Source organism: Sminthopsis crassicaudata, chromosome 6, assembly GCF_048593235.1.
Source record: "Sminthopsis crassicaudata isolate SCR6 chromosome 6, ASM4859323v1, whole genome shotgun sequence".
NCBI classification, from domain to species: Eukaryota; Metazoa; Chordata; class Mammalia; order Dasyuromorphia; family Dasyuridae; genus Sminthopsis; species Sminthopsis crassicaudata.
Window position 1 is genome coordinate 159516047 of NC_133622.1, and position 18563 is coordinate 159534609.

At 33.9% G+C, this 18563-nt stretch overlaps 1 protein-coding gene across 2 annotated transcripts in view; it reads left to right on the forward strand.

Moving 5' to 3' along the window:
* The window catches only part of CNOT6L (CCR4-NOT transcription complex subunit 6 like), a 76569-nt gene extending 60329 nt beyond the window's left edge, over positions 1-16240 (forward strand). For both annotated transcript variants that reach the window (XM_074274618.1, XM_074274617.1), the window contains exons 9-12: positions 1243-1394; positions 2188-2415; positions 4724-4926; positions 8919-16240. In XM_074274618.1, coding sequence (XP_074130719.1) covers positions 1243-1394; positions 2188-2415; positions 4724-4926; positions 8919-9131 — 796 coding nt within the window. In that variant the 3' untranslated portion in view covers positions 9132-16240. The remainder of the gene's footprint in view (positions 1-1242; positions 1395-2187; positions 2416-4723; positions 4927-8918) is intronic.
* Positions 16241-18563: the final 2323 nt, after the last annotated feature.

The following is an 18563-nucleotide window of genomic DNA, read 5'->3' on the forward strand; positions in this document are numbered from 1 at the left end:
ATCACCATGTTGAATATATAATAGTCAAGTCAAGCACTCATTATATGCTAGGCATAACAAAATGTTTTCATATATATTCACAATTTCTTGTTATGGAAATGCTCCTAGTTTTGTTTGTGGTTTTTAGAATTTTTAAAGGGTTGTCTTATTGGTATATCACAGATCAGTGTCTTACTCTCTTTTTACATTCCTGTGGTTTACATAAGAAAGTAGTAGTGGGTTGGAGAAAATTGTCCTGGAGATTTTTCTAAATATCGATATATACTTTATATTATTTATTTTTCTTATAAAACTTTGCACTTTTAGAAAATAAAACAGTGAAAGGAAATGAAGATATTTTGCAAAAATGGGAATAATTTTATAAAAGAAGACTTCCAGCTTGAAATGATAGAAATAATGTAGTCTAAACTACTCATATATATATATATTTTTTTTTTATTGGTGCATATAAAGATCATGTTGATGAGAAGTAATAGATGCTGTGGAAATTTTAAAAAGGAAAGCTCTGTGTTGAGAATTGGCCCAAAGACTAGAGATACCATTCAACTGTATGTATTTTTTCTTAAAAAATACATTCAATTGAATGATATCTCATGTAGGCTTGCAGGATTCCTTATTTGTGATCCTTTTTTATTTTCTACAACACTCACAGGTAGGCTTACATTGTTCAGGATAAAAACCAAAAACCACTATTGAGCTTAGGAATTTAAATGAGGGAGATGGCAGTATGAAAAGTACTAGTCAAAGAAAACTTCATGAGGACATGAAACTTGAGCTGATCCTTCTTGACTAAGTAAAGAGATAAGTTGTTCTCAGTCTACTATTCTGGATATACTTGTATATTAAGGTCCCATAAAATGCTTATAAGAATTTGTCATAATTTCTTATAGAAATTAAAGGGAAATTTTATAATAAAGCCATATAAGTAGGTAAAATTTGATTTTATAAAACAAGAAGATCCAATTTGTAAAATCATGTCATATAATTTAAATTTAAAAGGAAAAGATCATGTCTCTTTCTATTGGTTTTAGGACATAAGAATATAACCTGTCATGTAAATACTACTTGAGATTTGCTGTGACTCCTGCACTCTGCCCCTTTCTTCCTTCTGCACATATTTTGTGTGTCTTCTTTAAAAGTAGACAATCTTCTGGAGTGGCTATGAGACTTGACATAGTTATTGTTCTTCTCCTTGAGCACAAATCATCTTAATGCCTTTCAAAATGTGACTATGCCTTTCAGATTTACTTTGGTGCAGAAGCACACAGTGGAATTTAACCAGGTGGCCATGGCAAATTCCGATGGATCAGAAGCCATGCTGAACAGAGTTATGACGAAGGATAACATTGGTGTGGCTGTGGTTTTAGAGGTCCATAAAGAATTGTTTGGAGCAGGTGAGTATCCCTGGGGTTACTGGACTTTCAGGGAACATTTCAGCTGATTTGTTCATTAAGTTAAATTTCAGTTTGGTGATTAATGTCTTGCGAGAATAAAATGTGGCATTTTATGAAGGAAAAGAAGAATGGTTAACAAGTGTCATGGAGAGGTCTTCAATCTGTCCTTCTAAAAAGAGACTTTGAAAATGGGAAATGTGATCATCAGACAGTATTCCTTTTGTAACTACATTAGCTAGGTTTTAAAGTTTAAACATATATTCAATTATTTCTTGATGAATCATTGCTTAGATCTTTCACTTGGCACTTTCACTTTCTGGCATGTTTGTTCTTCCTTTCTACCCACACTGGTATTTCAAGACAGATAGACTAATAATTACTATGGTTTTTTGTAAATCTATATTCCAGTTTTATTTATCTATCTAGTATATGACTGTGGTTGTGTATTGTGTGATTAGAGGGATATGGATTATGTTATTTTTCAAAGTTAACTTTCAGTCCTATATACCATAAATAATAATTTTAAGTAAAGCAATTTGCTTCCTTTGGTTTCCAGAGTAGTATTTCTCAAAGCAAAATTCTCTGGCATCTAATTCCAAAAAACTGAATTTTCAGACTTGAAGAAGGAAGACATTACACAAGCAATTAATTGAAGGGGAAATGTCCAAGAGGTTTTATTAGATGTTTTTGAGAAAGATAGCCTTTGTATATCATTGATTTAGATATTATATGATTAAATGTCCATGAGGATTTTTGACATTTTTGTTTGTCTTTTTCTAACAATTGAATTTAGGTATGAAGCCTATTCATGCTGTAGACAAACAGCTACTTATTGTGGCAAATGCCCATATGCATTGGGATCCAGAATATTCTGATGTGAAACTTATTCAAACTATGATGTTTGTCTCAGAAGTAAAAAACATCCTGGAGAAAGCCTCTAGTAGGCCTGGTAGCCCGTCAACTGATCCTAATTCCATCCCACTGGTGCTATGTGCAGATCTTAACTCTTTGCCGGATTCAGGTATTTAAGGAAATGCCTCACCGTTACTTTAAATGTTGTTGCCTTTACTTTTAGTTGAAATATAGATATAGGGATGTCTATATTTGGAGAGAAACTTTCATCTAATAGATCATTTAGGTCTCTGGAATAAAACTTTTTGTGTACAAAGTGCTATATATTCATTTTGTGCTAGAGTAATCTTCAGTGAAATAATATTAATTTTTAAAAATTAATTTATAATAATATTTTTGACAGTACATATGCACAGTGAATTAATTTTTAATACTTTAAATATTTTGACTAGATCCTTTAAATATGTTATTTTTGTGATTAAATTTTAAATGTAAAAATTTTATTTAAGCAGGAATGTTTTGCTGAATAACATAATTATGTCTAATATCACTGTGTTTATATCAATAACCTGATATAAACATGGTGCTCAGAATCACCCAATTATCTGTTATTGTGTATTTATTGAATTGATAGACTTTTTCTCCTTTGTAAAAATTCTCTACCCTCATATATGAGGATGCCAATACAGTACCATTTCCCTCATACTTTAGCAGAATTTCTTTTGTTATTTAATACTTTATCTTCCACTGTTTACTTGTAAAAATTATTTTTAACATTGATTTCTTGAAACTTTTGAGTTCTAAGAAACTTAATTTTTGAGAAATTTCCAAATTCTCTTTATTCCATCTTCTCTCCACTCCCCATTGAGAAATTAAGCTTTTTGACATAGGTTATGCATGTGCAGTCACGTAAAAATATTTTCGTGTTAGTTGTATTATGGAAGAAAAAACAGGACTCCCTTCCTCTGTGTCCCTCAAAAAAACCCAAAAAAACCAACCTCCAGAAAAATAAAGTTTTAAAAAAAAAAATGCTGTGCTCTGCATTTCAGCCTTCATTAGTTCTTTTCAGGTGGATACATAAGTCCTTAGGATTTGTCTTAGATCATTGTATTGCTATGATAGTTAAGTCATTCACAATTGATCATTGAATTATATTTCTATTACTGTGTACTGTATTAAACATTTTCTTGGTTCTACTCAATTTACTTTGCATCCATTCATATACATCTTTACAGGCTTTTCTGAGGACATGCTGCTCATCATTTCTTATAGTGGAATGGTATTCCATCATAGTCATATACCACACCTTGTTCAGCTATACCCCAGTTGGTGGGCATTCACTCAGTTCTCCACTGTTTCCTACCATAGTACTTGTACATAGACGTCCTTATCCTTTTTAAGATCTCTTTAGAATACAGATCTAATGGGGTATTGCTAAGTCAAAGAGTATACATTTTTTTTTAATAGTTTATATTTACCAGATATATGCATGGGCAATTTTACAACATTGACAATTGCCAAACCCCTTGCTCCAATTTTCCCCCTCCTTCTCCCTCTTCCCCCAGATGGCAGGTTGACCAATACATGTTAAACACGCCAAAGTATAAACCAAATACAACATATGTAGAGTATACATATTTTTATTAGCCCTTTGGGCTTAGATTCAAATTGTTCTCAAATGGTTGAATTAGTTTACAAGTCCATCATCATTTCATTAGTGTTTTAATTTCTCCATATTCCCTCCATCATTTTAGTAGGAGAATATATGAATCATTTGTTAACAGCCTGTTTTCCCTGGATGAGGATTCTATATCAGATTCAAAGTAAAAATAGTTTCCCTTCATTTTTCATTTTGATACAGCCTTTCTTGTGTTGATTCATTATCAGAGTTTAAAATAAGTCTTTGATTTCAATCCAATTTCCTTTATATTATTTTACTTTTTGTCCCTTTGTCTGGCCTTTTGTGAATATTAAGTCATCCCTTAGTTTTTGAGGGATATATTGAGTTATAGTTAATTTGTACCTTACTGAAAAACCTGGTCTGTAAAATTGACCACATAGTGGATGATATGACAAATATTATAGGCTAATCAGAGGGATAAAATAAAGGCTGGCTTCTCAGCCTTCAAGAGAAAAAAGAACCCATTTTTTGCCACAGAAACTTTTGAGGAGGAGCTTTTGTTTTGTTTTGTTTTGTTTTTTTTTACATTTTACTTTCACAGGTATTTAGTGACAATATATTTGAGGAAATTCAAAGCTTTTAGAGTATTTTAATTTTTCATGAAGTCATTTCTAGCCAAATTTTAAAAATCCTGAAAAGAATGTTGATTGAAGAAAATTTTATTAACCCAGCCTGCAAAATCAGAAAATGCAGAAACCTGGGACAATTCCAAGACAGGCCTGGGTCTATACTTGCTGTCTTGCTCACACACATGCACAAGAAATAACAGCCTTTCTTTATTCCTTCCTTCTATCAGGTGTCGTGGAATATTTGAGCAGTGGGGGAGTAGCTGATAACCATAAAGATTTTAAGGAATTGCGCTATAATGAGTGTCTCATGAACTTCAGCTGCAGTGGGAAAAATGGTACCTCAGAAGGAAGAATCACACATGGCTTCCAGCTCCAGAGCGCCTATGAAAATAACTTGATGCCTTACACAAATTATACCTTTGACTTCAAAGTGAGTGAAAACTTTGGGATTGTCATGCAAATTATTATAATAATAGGAATATATCTTGAAAGAAAAGAGTTCGTGTCTTTTTAAAAAAAATAATTTTCATGCTGTTATATTTAGTTAGATTTCATGTGATAAGTTGAGTCTGACCAAGAATATAAGTAAAATGGTAAGGAATAACTGACAATATTTTGAAGCTTTCTTCTGAATACAGAATATTCTGATGTGAAACTTATTCAAACTATGATGTTTGTCTCAGAAGTAAAAAGCATCCTGGAGAAAGCCTAGTAGGCCTGGTAGCCCATCAACTGATCCTAATTCCTAATCCGATGGCAGAGCAGAAACCCCCAAACTTTGAGGAATGAGTGGCTTAAATTTAACAATGTAATCTTGATATAGCCCTAGAAATGTCTATTTAGCCTTTATACATCTTGACAGAATTTGGGGATGTTTCTGCACCATCTATTCCCCCCTACTTCCCATTCCCCCTCAATTCCCTGGCTCCTTGATTTTTTTTTTCCCCCCCTTGTAAAAAATCCCTCTTCTCTCAAACGAAGACACCAAACCTTTAATGAAGCTAGACTGAACTCAACTATTTTTTAAATAGTATCTCCTTCTTTGAAATGTCAAATTTTTTATTTCCTAGTTATTTTTCAACTAGAGTGATAGCAGATTATTATTTCACAAGGGCTTCTTTTTTTTTTTTTTTTTTTTTAATAATGTATTGTGTGGGAGGGGGACTCCAAATGTTTATTTCTTTTAGCTAGACATAGAAGAGATCATAGCACAGATAGTATTCTTGGGTAATGAGCTTTATGTGACTTTTTGCCATATATCCATTGTCCTCTTCAGCCTTGAAATCTTCCTTACCTGTACACTGCTAACTCCAAAGAGAAATTTAGAGAACGATTTCAGTCACAGTCTGTCCACAGATCTCATTAGATTTGGAGAAGACTTACTGCCTTTCAAAGAGCATCTTTGGAACGCCTCATCTGATAGGAATGGGTTAAAAATAAAGTGCAGGAAGATTTAAGATAATATAGTCCAGTGTAGCAGTGTTGAAAAAAAGGAAAGTGATTTTTGAATTGGGTCGTTAGGGGTCCCTCTTCATGATTTTTTTTTTTTTTAAATAACATTTATTTATTTATTGGTGAGGCAATTGATATTAAGTGACTTGTCCAGTGTCACACAGCTGATAAGTGTTTAGTGTCTGAGTTTACATTTGACTTAGGGCCAGTGCCTCTATTCACTGTGCCATCTAACTTCCCCCATAATTTTCCCCACCCCCCCAGCCCCCTCTGAGGCAATTGGGGTTAAGTGACTTGCTCAGGGTCACACAGCTAGGAAGTGTTAAGGCTGAGGCCAGATTTGAACTCGGGTCCTCTTGATTTCAGAGCAGCTGGTGTTCTTACCTACTGCACCATCTAACTGTTCCTGTAATTGCTTTTAAACCATTTTATTATTAACTGTTCTTTCTCCCATGCTCAAAAGAACATCAAATTCAAATCTGTCCTTTTTATATCTTTCAACTTTGCAATCTCCTTGTGTTAGAGATTTTCTGTGAAAGGTGAACATCATAGTGCTTTTGGATCACAAAAATAGATTTTTTTTTTTTTTTGATTCATTTAGGAAATAATTTTTCACGACTTTGTATTAGGATAAAGTTGGACAATTTTGCATATCTGATTTTTTTGGGGGGAATTATAGAGATCATTTATTGTTTTCAACTTATGCAAATTATACTTTATTCAGTCTGAAACCCTTCATTTCAGAAACTAACATTTAACATCATATGTGTAGAGATAAACCAAAAATTCTCTTATTTCACCCAATGAGATTTGTGTGTTTTGTTCCCTTTCTTAGATCTTAGAGAATGTTTAGTTACTATACATAAGCATAGTACCTCTTCCTCTTTTAAAGCATCTTAAATGGATATGATTTCTGGGAAATTAAGGGGGAAAAAACAGATAGGAAAGCTTATAACAATAGCAACTCAGATGTATTAACACAGTAAAGTAGTAAGTAGAAAGGCTAAGATTCCAAATTCCTGAGCTTTTCTAATCAGGGGCAGGGAGGTTAAGTTCTGATTCTGGAATTAGGAAGGCTTTTTTCCTCCCCTTAGTTCACATTGGCATAGCTTACTAGCTATATGACTCTAGGCAAGTCACTTTACTCTTTTTCCCTCAGTTTCTTCATCTATAAAATGAACCAGATACATGTCAAACCACTCTAGTGAATTTTCCAAGAAAACCCCAGAAGGAGTAATGAAGAATTGAATATACCTGAAAATGACTGAACAGGAACAAAATAGACTCCATTTTTTAATAACACAACCGTGCATCCTGTTTTATGTTAGTGTTCACCTGTTTTATAGCCACTAACATTTTTATTTTCACACATACCCTATTTACAAGCTTCTCAGCACTCAGTGAACACCTCCAGCATGATACATGGGTCTAAGTGTACAACTTGATAGCTAGTCACAGTCATGTTCCTCTTCTGTGCCCATATGCCAGGAGGTTCTAAGTTCATTGTTGAGGCTTTTTATTGTTGTAGACATTGGAACTGATAGGATATATTGATTCCTCCCTCCCCCCCCCCAGCCAATCTACAATCCCTGGCCCAGCTTTGATGAGGTCTATATATAGTATGTTTTTAGATAATCAAACTCATTACATAGCATTGTTTAGACCTCATGTTTTTACACACATACATTTTCAAGCTCATAGATTATTTTTACAGTTGTGACTATCTTTAAATGGATTTGAAGCATTTTAATAAATAATTTTACTCTTTGCCATATGATAAAGTAGAAAAAAATCCTGGGGGGCAACGAGGTGGCGTGATGGTTAGAGTACCAGCCCTGAAGTCAAGAGTACCTAAGTTCAAATGTGGCCTCAGACACTCTAGCTATGTGACCCTGGGCAAGTCACTTAATCCCAATTGCTTCAACAATAAAAAAAAAAAAAAAGAAAGAAAGAAAGAAAGAAAAAAAAAATGATCCTGGATTGGATGTCAGGATAAGGGTGAAGCCTCTTGTCCTGAATACCCTTGTATATATGATAAGAGGGAGTTGGATTAGAAAGGTCCCTTTAGGTCTGAATGATCTGGTTTACTCCCCTTGTTTCTTCTCCCTCTCCATTTTATTTTATTAAATCATTTTATTTTTCCCCTGGTTATATGTTAAGAGATTTTTAGCATTCATTTTTATAGGATTTTGATTTTTTTTTTTTTTTTTCTCTTCTCTCTTCTGAAGATGGTAGACTGTTTGATATAGTTTATACATGTACTATATATTTCTTTATTAGTCACAATTGCAAAAGAATAAATAGATCAAAAGAGGAAAAAAACTACCACTTTTCTTTTTTAGAATTAGAAATTATACATATTTCTTAGATAGCAGTTTGTTCCTTTTTAATTTTTCAAAACCTATTTACTGGTTTCTCCAACCAAGCTTGCTAAATTTCAATGTGTAATTAAACTTATCTAAGTCCAGTTTCTGAAGATGTTTTGCCCTGGTATAAAGTTTTCTGGTATAAATTAGGTATTGCTCTATTAACAAAACAACACCACCACCACCCAAAAAAACTGTTCTACAAATTTTTGTCATAACTTTATAGTATCATTGGAAAATGTGAAATGTTTTTGAGCTACTACTCTCTTATTTATTTATTTTGTTTGTTTATTTGTTTGTTTGTTTATTTATTTGTTTTGGTTTTTTTGATTTGGCAATGGGGTTAAGTGACTTGTTTAGAGTCACACAACTAGTAAGTGTCTGAGACCAGATTTGAACTCAGGTCCTCCTGACTTCAGGGCTGGTGCTCTATACACTGCGCCACCTAGCTGCCCCTGAGCTACTATTCTCAATGGCAGATACCATAAATTGCTTATTTTACTAATAAACTTTTAAGAATTGTACATTGTTTTTGTTAGTATCTCACATTGTTTTTTTATCTCCTCTTTCCTATCCCTCACCCTCTACCCCAATCTCTTTACAGGGTGTGATTGACTACATTTTCTATTCCAAGACTCATATGAACGTGCTTGGTGTCCTGGGGCCTTTAGATCCTCAGTGGCTGGTTGAGAACAACATCACTGGGTGTCCACACCCGCACATCCCTTCAGACCACTTCTCACTGTTAACACAACTTGAACTCCATCCTCCACTCCTGCCTCTTGTCAATGGTGTTCACTTGCCCAATAGGAGGTAGTGGAGTCCAGCCCCGTTGAGACGGGGATTTGTTGCTATGGACCTGTACAGTTGTAAATCAAAGTATGTAGGAGTGAAGTATGGCCATCCTTAAGCTGCTTCTTCAGGCTCCTTTCATTATGTGTTTGCTATAAGATTTTGCACATTTTGGTGCATATTGGTATCATTTGGCACTAGGGCTGGAACCAAAGTATTGCTCCCTTTCTGCGTTTTTAATTTAGTGTTTTAACTATTGGACCTGTTTCTTATTCAAAAAGTTAGCTTTCATAGTAAAGAAATGATCAGTTAAAGGTCCAACAATATGTATTTATTGCTCCAAGACGCATTTTCTGCCTAATTATATAAAAATCAGCTATCCATCTTTTAAAATAAAATGTTTTCTTTTAACTACATTAAGAAAATTTAAAATTTGAACAGTTTATCTTGCAAGGAAATGCTTGTTCTCCTTTACTACATACTGGTTTGCCTCTCCAGATCACTCTGCACCATTAGTAAGTCATACATACAAAAATACATCCCTGTGTGTGTGTGTGTGTGTGTGTGTGTGTGTGTGTGTGTGTGTATGAGTGTGTACATATCTATGTATATAACTAGATCTATACACACAAAAACACGCTTTGAAAATAAAGCGCTTAATAGTACAGTGTTTTGTTGGGCAAACATTCTGACATTTTATGGGAAGAACATAAAACAAGACCCCCTTATCGATTATATATTTGTCGGTCTTAAATTATTGGTGAGACCTAGAAGAGCTGTCTCCCTACTTTATTTATTATTGGGAAAACAGTGGGAAATACATTGCCACATAGCTTGAAAATAAAATTTGATCTATTTGAAAATGGAGTGCATACTTCCTGTAGATGGCAATTTTTGTGAAATCCTATCCAATTTTTTTTTCCTCCTTGCTTTGCTGCATAGTAGACCTTGAATAACAAAAGTTTTGCCAATATGACCATCTCCCTGACACAGCCAGACCCCCCAGGATCAAGAGGACAAAAATACAGTGGCAGGAATCCTAGGCATGTCCTAGGTGTGTATATAATGATGGAGCTACCAGGTGACCTCTTGGCTTAAGAAAGATTTGGGGAGATATACAACAGGGAGTAGCTCAATATCATTCCTTGAATTATTTTTCCTGACCCTAGCTGCCAAATAGCTATCATATGCTTTTACTCCTTGTTTCTGTTCTCTGTCAGGGTTGAATTAAGAAGCTGCTGGTTCATTCCCAACTGTTGATGCTCTTTAAATGTGTTATTTTATGCCCAGGTGGGGCCAGTGCAAAAAAGAAAAAAAAATCTGTGCCTCAGGAGGCAGTAAACATAATGCAATTTTCTTGGGGGTGGGGGGGAGAAATTAGTTGGCTGCTTGATGTTAATTATGGCACAGTAATAGGAAAAGGTCGTGTCTGTGTTTTTAAGTTTTTCTTTATTCTGCTTTTTTGCTGCTATAAGAGTTTCCTGAAATTTATATTTTAAACTTTTCATGCACTTTACTGTTTCTAGTCTCAAAATGTGATATTTTTATTAAACAAAAATTTTTCCATTATGTGAGTGAAACTTTAAAATAGCCTATATTTGTCTCTCCAAATACAAACACACAGGTCAAAATTTAAATTAATTAGTTTTAAATATATACAATTTGTTTCTATCAGATTTGATATCTTAGGCTGTTTTATTAGTCTTGAAATGATGCATTTCCTTTGTTTTATAATAATTTCATCCATAGTAAATCAATCAGGCTACATAAAAATATTATTCCCAGGTGGGTTTATTTTTGTGGGAGGAGGGTTGTTGGGATTATGTGATGTCATCTGTGGGACTGCATTGAATGGTTTTACTGAAGCCTAAATTCCCCTTTCAAAAGTGCCTAGTGATAGAGGCGTTGTCTGTCATCTATTAAAATTGGACATCATTGTAGTTGAGTGAAGTTTGATGTAAATAAAAATATTATTTTAAAAAAAATGTTATAGCACCAAAAAAAAATCCTTAAGGTAACATTTTCCAGGTATCCCTTCTTATATACCTCAAGCATTCAACATCCTAGCCATGCAAGTAATTTGAAAATAACTAAAGTATAGTACTGGAAAGTAGAATAGCATGAAAAACTTAATTTTGTGGACATTGCCTTTTTTAATCAGCTCCGTATCTTGTACTTTGTTTTGGGTGGCTTTTCTGCTCTGGAGGTATGCACTAACAAAACGTTTTCCTCCTTTCATATACGCATGTTAATTAGCAATGTGAGCAATATTTCCTACCATACTTCACTCCCAATATTTTTGAGATGTTTGTATAAAATGGAATTTAATGTTCACCTATGATTGTATATGAACCACAGAGGAGCCCATTTATTAATAAACTTTTTTAATAGTTAAATGTTATGGGGAAAATAATAAAAAAAAAACTGGGAAACATTGTAAACAGCTTAAGTTTATTTTGTGTATGACCGAGGCACTCTGTTGCAGGAAGGTGTGTAATTGGGTTCTCTCTGCTTCCAGATGCACTCATTCAAACCATTTATTATCTTGTGTAATTTTAACATGGTTTGAGTAGGTGTGTAGCAACTCATGTTGAAATGGGTAAATTGTGTTATGTTTTTGGTGGCACACATGCCCTTGGGACCTGATATCTCAAGATTCATGTGTATGGTTTCCCTTTAGCCCACTCACTACCCCAGTCCCCCACAAACTCTTTGTCCTAATAAGTTCCCTTTGTAAAAGGAGTAGTATCTGTTTTGAGCTACCTGTTCAGGTGATCAGAAATGCTGCTGTCCTCAGTGTTGTCTTACTAAAATGAAATGTAGGCCCTTTGGATCTTTGACAGTACCTAGTTTAAAAGAAGAGAATGAAAAAAATGTGTATATACTCTAGAAGTAAAATATACACTCACATGCTTTCCAGTTTTTCAATTAAATGAGCTTTATGCCATGGAGGTGCATACGAAGAGATGAAAAATTGGGGCATTTTTAGTTTGTGATTTATGCTTTTTTGAGTTGTCAGGTGTGATTTCAAAGTATATCTAGAAGAACACAGTCTTCTTTAAAACTATTTAAAGCAGTGTTTGGGAGAGGGAAAATTGTACTATTTGCCATCATTGGTCATTCAAGAGCATGTAGCATCATTTAATCTGTTGGGCATCATTGCCCTTTTCATAGCTTTACTCATTGTAATGGGGAATATTGCAGCATCCTCAGGACTGACATCTGAAAAAGGCTCAAGTCCTTATACTGCTCCTTGCTTGTTGACTTTGTTTTTTAAAAATGTGCCTGGTGTCAACTTTTAAGCAACAGCACTGCCTAAAAGCAAGCAGAGAAAAGAATCCCAACACCATTCTATATAGGCAACTTTTTAAAATTCGATATAGAAAATCTGTTAAAGATTTACAGTGTTTTATGTAAAAAACTTTTTTGTATGAAGTAGCTAAATATTTTCATTTCATTACTTTGATGTAAGGAGGGTGAGCATTTGATATCACACATTGAAGTCAGGTATGGCACAATGCGTTCTGAGACCAGCTTCTTCACCCCCTCTACCCAATTTGCCTTGTTATAAGCTTCTCTTTTTAAATTATCCTTTCACAAGCAGATATTTAATTTTATTAACTTGCAACCTTTGTAAATGTTTTAGAAGCCACTGTGTGTTTTAGTTTTCAGAAATTTAAAGTTCCATTTCTTGGCCCCAACTCCTGAAAATTTTAAGTCACAAAATAATGATGAATGAAAGATAAAGACTCATATCACTTGGTTCCATAGTGGCTTTGTTAGGTAGAGAATGTATCACATAAAACCAGAAAGCTTATAAATAGAATGTTCCATTTAAAATTATATTACTATAATATTCCATATTAAAAATTATGTTACTAGATAAGCAAAATTTGAAATTACTTACAAGGTTTCTGAAATCATCAATACATTATACTATGAATAATCATATAGATATAGAAGGGGGAATAGCATACATAAGAAACAATAGATGGGACCGTGTACAAAGTAATGCCTAATAAAGTCAAACCTAATGAAAGGTCAGCTTTTTGTTTTTAGGGTTTTATTTTTTTAAAGCAGTATAATTTACTGATATTTTTAGGTTTTAATTTTTTGTTTTTGTTTTTTTAACCTAAAGTCTGAAATACTATAGCAGTTTTTCAGAGAATGGGCTAATGATTCAGTAGCATAGTCATAGAAGTCTAGCAGTTTCAGATAGTTTAAACATATGAATATAAATGGAGCAAAGAGCTTGCAAATTATGTGGAAATGACCATAGTGAATGTTTATTTTCATAAGATACAAATTCTCACATGCCTCTCTCTTTTTGTTTTTTGTTAAAAATAAAATTATCTTTCTATTAATTGAAAATATGAACTTATTTTTAAAAAATATAAGTAGTAAACTCAGATTGCTGCATATATTTTTTTCATTTTATTGGTATATTTATACCATATCTGATGGATTACTAACATAAAGGGGGGGGAAGTTTATGTAGTCACCAATGTAGAAATTACATCATTATTTGTTATTTTAAAAGTTCTAACAGTTAGGTTATACATTTGGTTTGAAATTAATTTTTCTACAATGCTGGGCATCCAGTTTTTCAAATGAAAAATAATGAATTTTTTCTGTCTTTAAATTGGACCTGTTCAGCAATTTTCTGCTTCAGAAGAATTTCAATTTGAAGTTGCATATTTACTTTACTTAAAGTTTTCAAACAAAACCTTGTTGCTCGTGCTAATGATTTCTTTCCTTGCCCTTCTTAACAATTTAATTGAATTTTTAGAAATAATAATATAGGGAGAGAAGAGGGCAAATGGTCTCTTGGCCAGGCATGGCCACAATGAAGAGTTATTCTTAGTCCCTTGTTTATATTACTCTTTCAGGAGAACAGTAAAATATGGGGATATTGAAGAGCCAAGCTAGATCTAAGTGGTGATTTCTTAAAAATTAATTAGTAATTATTGGACTCAATACAAGACTTCAAAATGTATGACCATATAGAACTAAACCTATCAGTAGTTGAACATTTCTGAGAGCAAAACAAGTTTTTTTTTTTTTAAATTACTGAGACCATTTGTGCCTAGCATATACTAGCAGCATACGTGACACAATACAAAAAAACACCTGAAGTTGGAGGTGGATTTTTTTCATGAAGTAATTTTAAATTATGCGGTGGAAATGGTTGTTATCTATATATTTTGGGAGTCTTTAGCAGTGGCAAAATGTGCCAAGTGATATGATTCTTTGGGTTATATTGTGTATAAGCTTACAGAATTGTTCAGAAGTCAGAATAGCTCCTGCTTTCTAGTGTTTTGTAATTGCTGTTAAATAATTCCCAAGCTTTTAACCAATAATCTGCTTTTCATGTTTTCTTTCTAAAGTGTAAGAATCATGGTGGCCCTTTCTAAAAGTGACACTTGTTGCTTATTCTTTATTACCTTTAAAGTTTTTTTTTTTAATTAGTAGTGTGGGTTTTTATTTCTTTCAAGCAATTAGTGTTTTGTGCCATGTTTCCTTAATTTGTGATTTTCTGAATTTATAAGGTTGACAGTGGTGATTGTTAATGAGCTTTGGCTTTGCTTATCACTCGGCAGTTTTGATATATTGTTATTAGTTTCAGTGTGTGAAACAGTGTCTGGTTTGTATTCACGGAAAACTATACTCTCCTTTCTCCTTGCTTAACTTGCTAAAAAAACAAAAACAAACAAACAAACAAAAAAAAACACTTCCTACCTGTGCAATCCCTAAACAGTGCTTTGCTGGCTTGGTGGGTGGGTGGGATGGGATGTCATGGTTCAACCCCTGTAGCCCTGCATCTGGATTCCTGTGTTACTGCACACTGGGATCTGAGATTGTTCAGTGTTGTGAGTGGCAAATTCTTTAACACCAGCAGCACCGAAAAGTGCACTATGGGCATTTGTACAGTTGTCCAAATGCAGGCTGTCTTCTTGCATTCAGGAGAAACTGAAGATTAGATTTCTGTAGAAATTACTTTAGATTTTTGAAAGCAATGAATATTTGTGTTTTTTCAAAATTATTATTGTTTATTTTTGCTCTTTTTTTTTGGCATGAGTTTGTGTTTGTTTTTTTTTTTTTTTTTTTCCCTTGCTGAATAGACCAGGCACTGGAAAACAAGACCATGAATAATTTTTTTTCCTCCATTGTGATCTTTTTCAACTCTTCTTCAAAATAAGTGCCAACATATTGTCCCCATAAAGCCAGCTGGCCTCTCCGACTTCTTACCCTTCCGTCTGAGGAGAAATGGGACCTTTCTTTTTTCATTGCCTAGCATTGAAGAATTCATGTTGTGCACTCATTTTTGTGGATTGTAAAGTGTTGTAACTAGGGGTAGCTATTGGTTGGAAAGCCAAGCACAGAACTTTAGAACTGAAGTTTTTTCATTTGTTTTTTAAAATTTTCAAAGCACTTGCAGATTCTACTGACCTAGTACTCCAAAGTCTAAAGAATTTTAAAAATTATGCTTTGATTTTTAGGGAAAAGAAAAGCCCCAGTTTGTTATAAAATGTTCTATTAATCTTTTTAAAATTAGCTTTTAAAATAAACAATTTTTAAAAGTGGAAATAAAGTTGAATGAAGTGCCATGTAAATTGTAGCTTGCTAGTTTTCTCTCTTAAACAGAATGGATCTGTGGCGTTATCATTTCAATACTCGGTGTCATCTCTGGAGGAACAATGTTTCTTTTTTGTTGAACACTCAGACTAAATCACCAGCTGCTTTATTTTTCTATTTATTACATTTATCCAGTTTAGGAGGTCTCAAAACTTGACCACGCTGCTCAGCCAAGGTATTTTTTCACAGTGGACGCTGTACAACATGTACGTGCAAGAGGACACAGTTGAGTCTTGGTATTTTTTATTAATGTGAAAAATGACTTAAACAAAGCAGTCTTGCCTTTTCATATCTTGTGGCAGCTCAGAAGGGAGGTGCTTATGAACTACTATGTCAGATGACAAAATACTTTTTTTTTCCACTTTGGAGATTGGGTACTGCTCACACATGATGTATAGGGCTAAATATCTGCTTGTTTCCTTGCACCTGTGTACTTTTCCCTTCTGTCCCTGCCCTCTCCTTACCCTGTAGGCAATAAATGGCCATTTTGCAACTGCACACTCTTGGTCTTCATTTTTTTTTTTTTTTTTTTTTTTTTTTGCTTCTCTTTTTCTGTGTTGTTCTCTTACTAATATAGATCATAATTTAGACCTCTTGAAAAATCCAAGTTGAAAGCTTTGGTAACTGCAGAAAATCCAGGTGACAGAAAATGTCATGGTTAATACATTTCTCAATGAATTCTTGGAGGGGGGAGGAGGGGATGGGATGGGAATGATGTAAAAGGCTGGGGGAAGGGAAAAAGGCTCTGTTGGGCTCTGGGACCTGATTGTTGCATTAGGGCTTTATGTTCCTTTATTAGGTAAGTTAGTGCAAATCATGTTGATTATTTTTCAGAAGCTATACCTGTTTAATAACAAAGAAGCAGGTAGGTGTGTGACAGTGGATACACTAGTGTGCTAGACTTGGAATCTTAGATCTGGTGTGAAGTTTTCACAAGCAGATATATGCCCCTCAACAAATTTCAGCCTCACGACCTATTTCACAATTGTTCTGGGGGAAAAAAATCCAATTTGCATAAAGTCCTTTGTAAAACTCACCTGTTTTGATAGCTTTTTTGGTTAATTATCCTATTATAACAATTACTGTACTCTACATTTTATTAAAATGGTGCACAGTAGTAATGGGACAAATTACTAGATCGTTCCTTGAAGCTATATCTACACTGCAGGAAAAATATTCATTTATGGAGAATCCCTTAATCTTGCCAGATGAGTGTTGGTCTTATAGTACCTCTCATTAGATTTCTAATACCCTTAAGCCATGGTAATCAAATTCCAACACTGTCATGTTTGTGTCCCTTTTAATGTGTTAGTATGTACCTAAGTAATATGCACCATGTTTGTATTTAAGGAGTACCTTAGGCTGTATTGTAATTGCTTGAATGATTCCTCTTTATCTTATGGGAGAATGTAAGGAACACAGGCTATAAAAAAGCACCAATGCTACAGCTACTTGAGCCTCATTTGCCAACTACAGAAGAACAAGGACCTTATCCAGTAATCTTGTTAAAGCCAGGCAGGTCCTAATTGCACCTTATTTTCTGGTTAAACCATATTTGACACTTTTTGGCGGTATTACTTTTGAGGCAACACTTAGGCCTTCTTAGGCTTTAATTCCCTACAAACATGATTCTAGAGACAGGAGGCTTTAAAGGAGAATATAGCCTTGGATGAATTTGGCAAACCTCTCTTTTCTTCTGTCTTTCTCATTCTTGTCACTATCCAGCCAAAACCACCTCCTAGTCTTTTCTTTGTGCTTCTAGAGTACCTCCTTGCTTTTACTTTCTTTGGTCCCTGTGATAACAGTAAGAAAAGCATTGGCTTCATCCACTTGATGATTGCTTTCTGTTTAATCATGAATTGTCATGAGTGTCCTCATTTGGGAATGTGGGATCTCTTCTAGTTCTAGGTCTTTGATTTTATTTCTTTTCACTACTTTACCTTTTGGTTTTAAACTCTCAGCTGATTTCTAAGAAGCCATACTTTATCCCCTCTGCCACTATCCCACTTTGAAGATCACTTGTCTTTCATTCAAAGTATCTTTTGCCTTTTACTTTTCTCAGTTAAGAATCTGTCTGAACCACTGATCTAAAGCCCTATTCTAATAAGTATACATGTTGATATTCTCTTAAACACCCCCACTTAAAATTTTTTTTTTTTAATCCCCACTTCCTTGGCCTGCCATTCACTACTCTGTATCTTGGAATTATCTAGTTACGTACATGTCTCTTCCAGTTATGTGTGAGCTTCTTAAAAGTTGTAATATTTTATCTTTATATCTGCAATGTTTAGCAGTATCGAGTGCACAGGTGCGGACACAGACACAGATATTTTCCACTTAAGTGCTTATTGACTTAAGATGATTTTGTGCCACTCAATGAATTTGAGATAGAGAATTCTCTTCTTTTACAATTTTTTACATAGTTTTATTCCCCCACAGTTATGTGACAAGAAAATTTATAGTATCCATTTTTACAAGATTTTGAGTTCCAAAGTTTTCTCTTCTCCTTTTGACCTCTTTCTTTCCTCTTCTGAAGGTAGTCCATTTGATATAGCAGTTTTTTATCCATATTCTATCATGTAAAACATTCCCTATTAACCATAGGAAAAACAGAACAAAGTGGGAGGAGGACTTATGGACTAAGTTTATTGGATTATATTTTCCTTTGTGAGATATTTTTTACTTATTTTGAATCATGTTTTGCTTAGGAGAGCTGAGTTAATCATAGTTTTTTGTTACATGATTGCTGAGACTGTGTACAATGTTTCGGTCTGTATCCTAAAGAAGTCATTAAAAAAAAAAAAAAAGGAAAAGGGTCGAC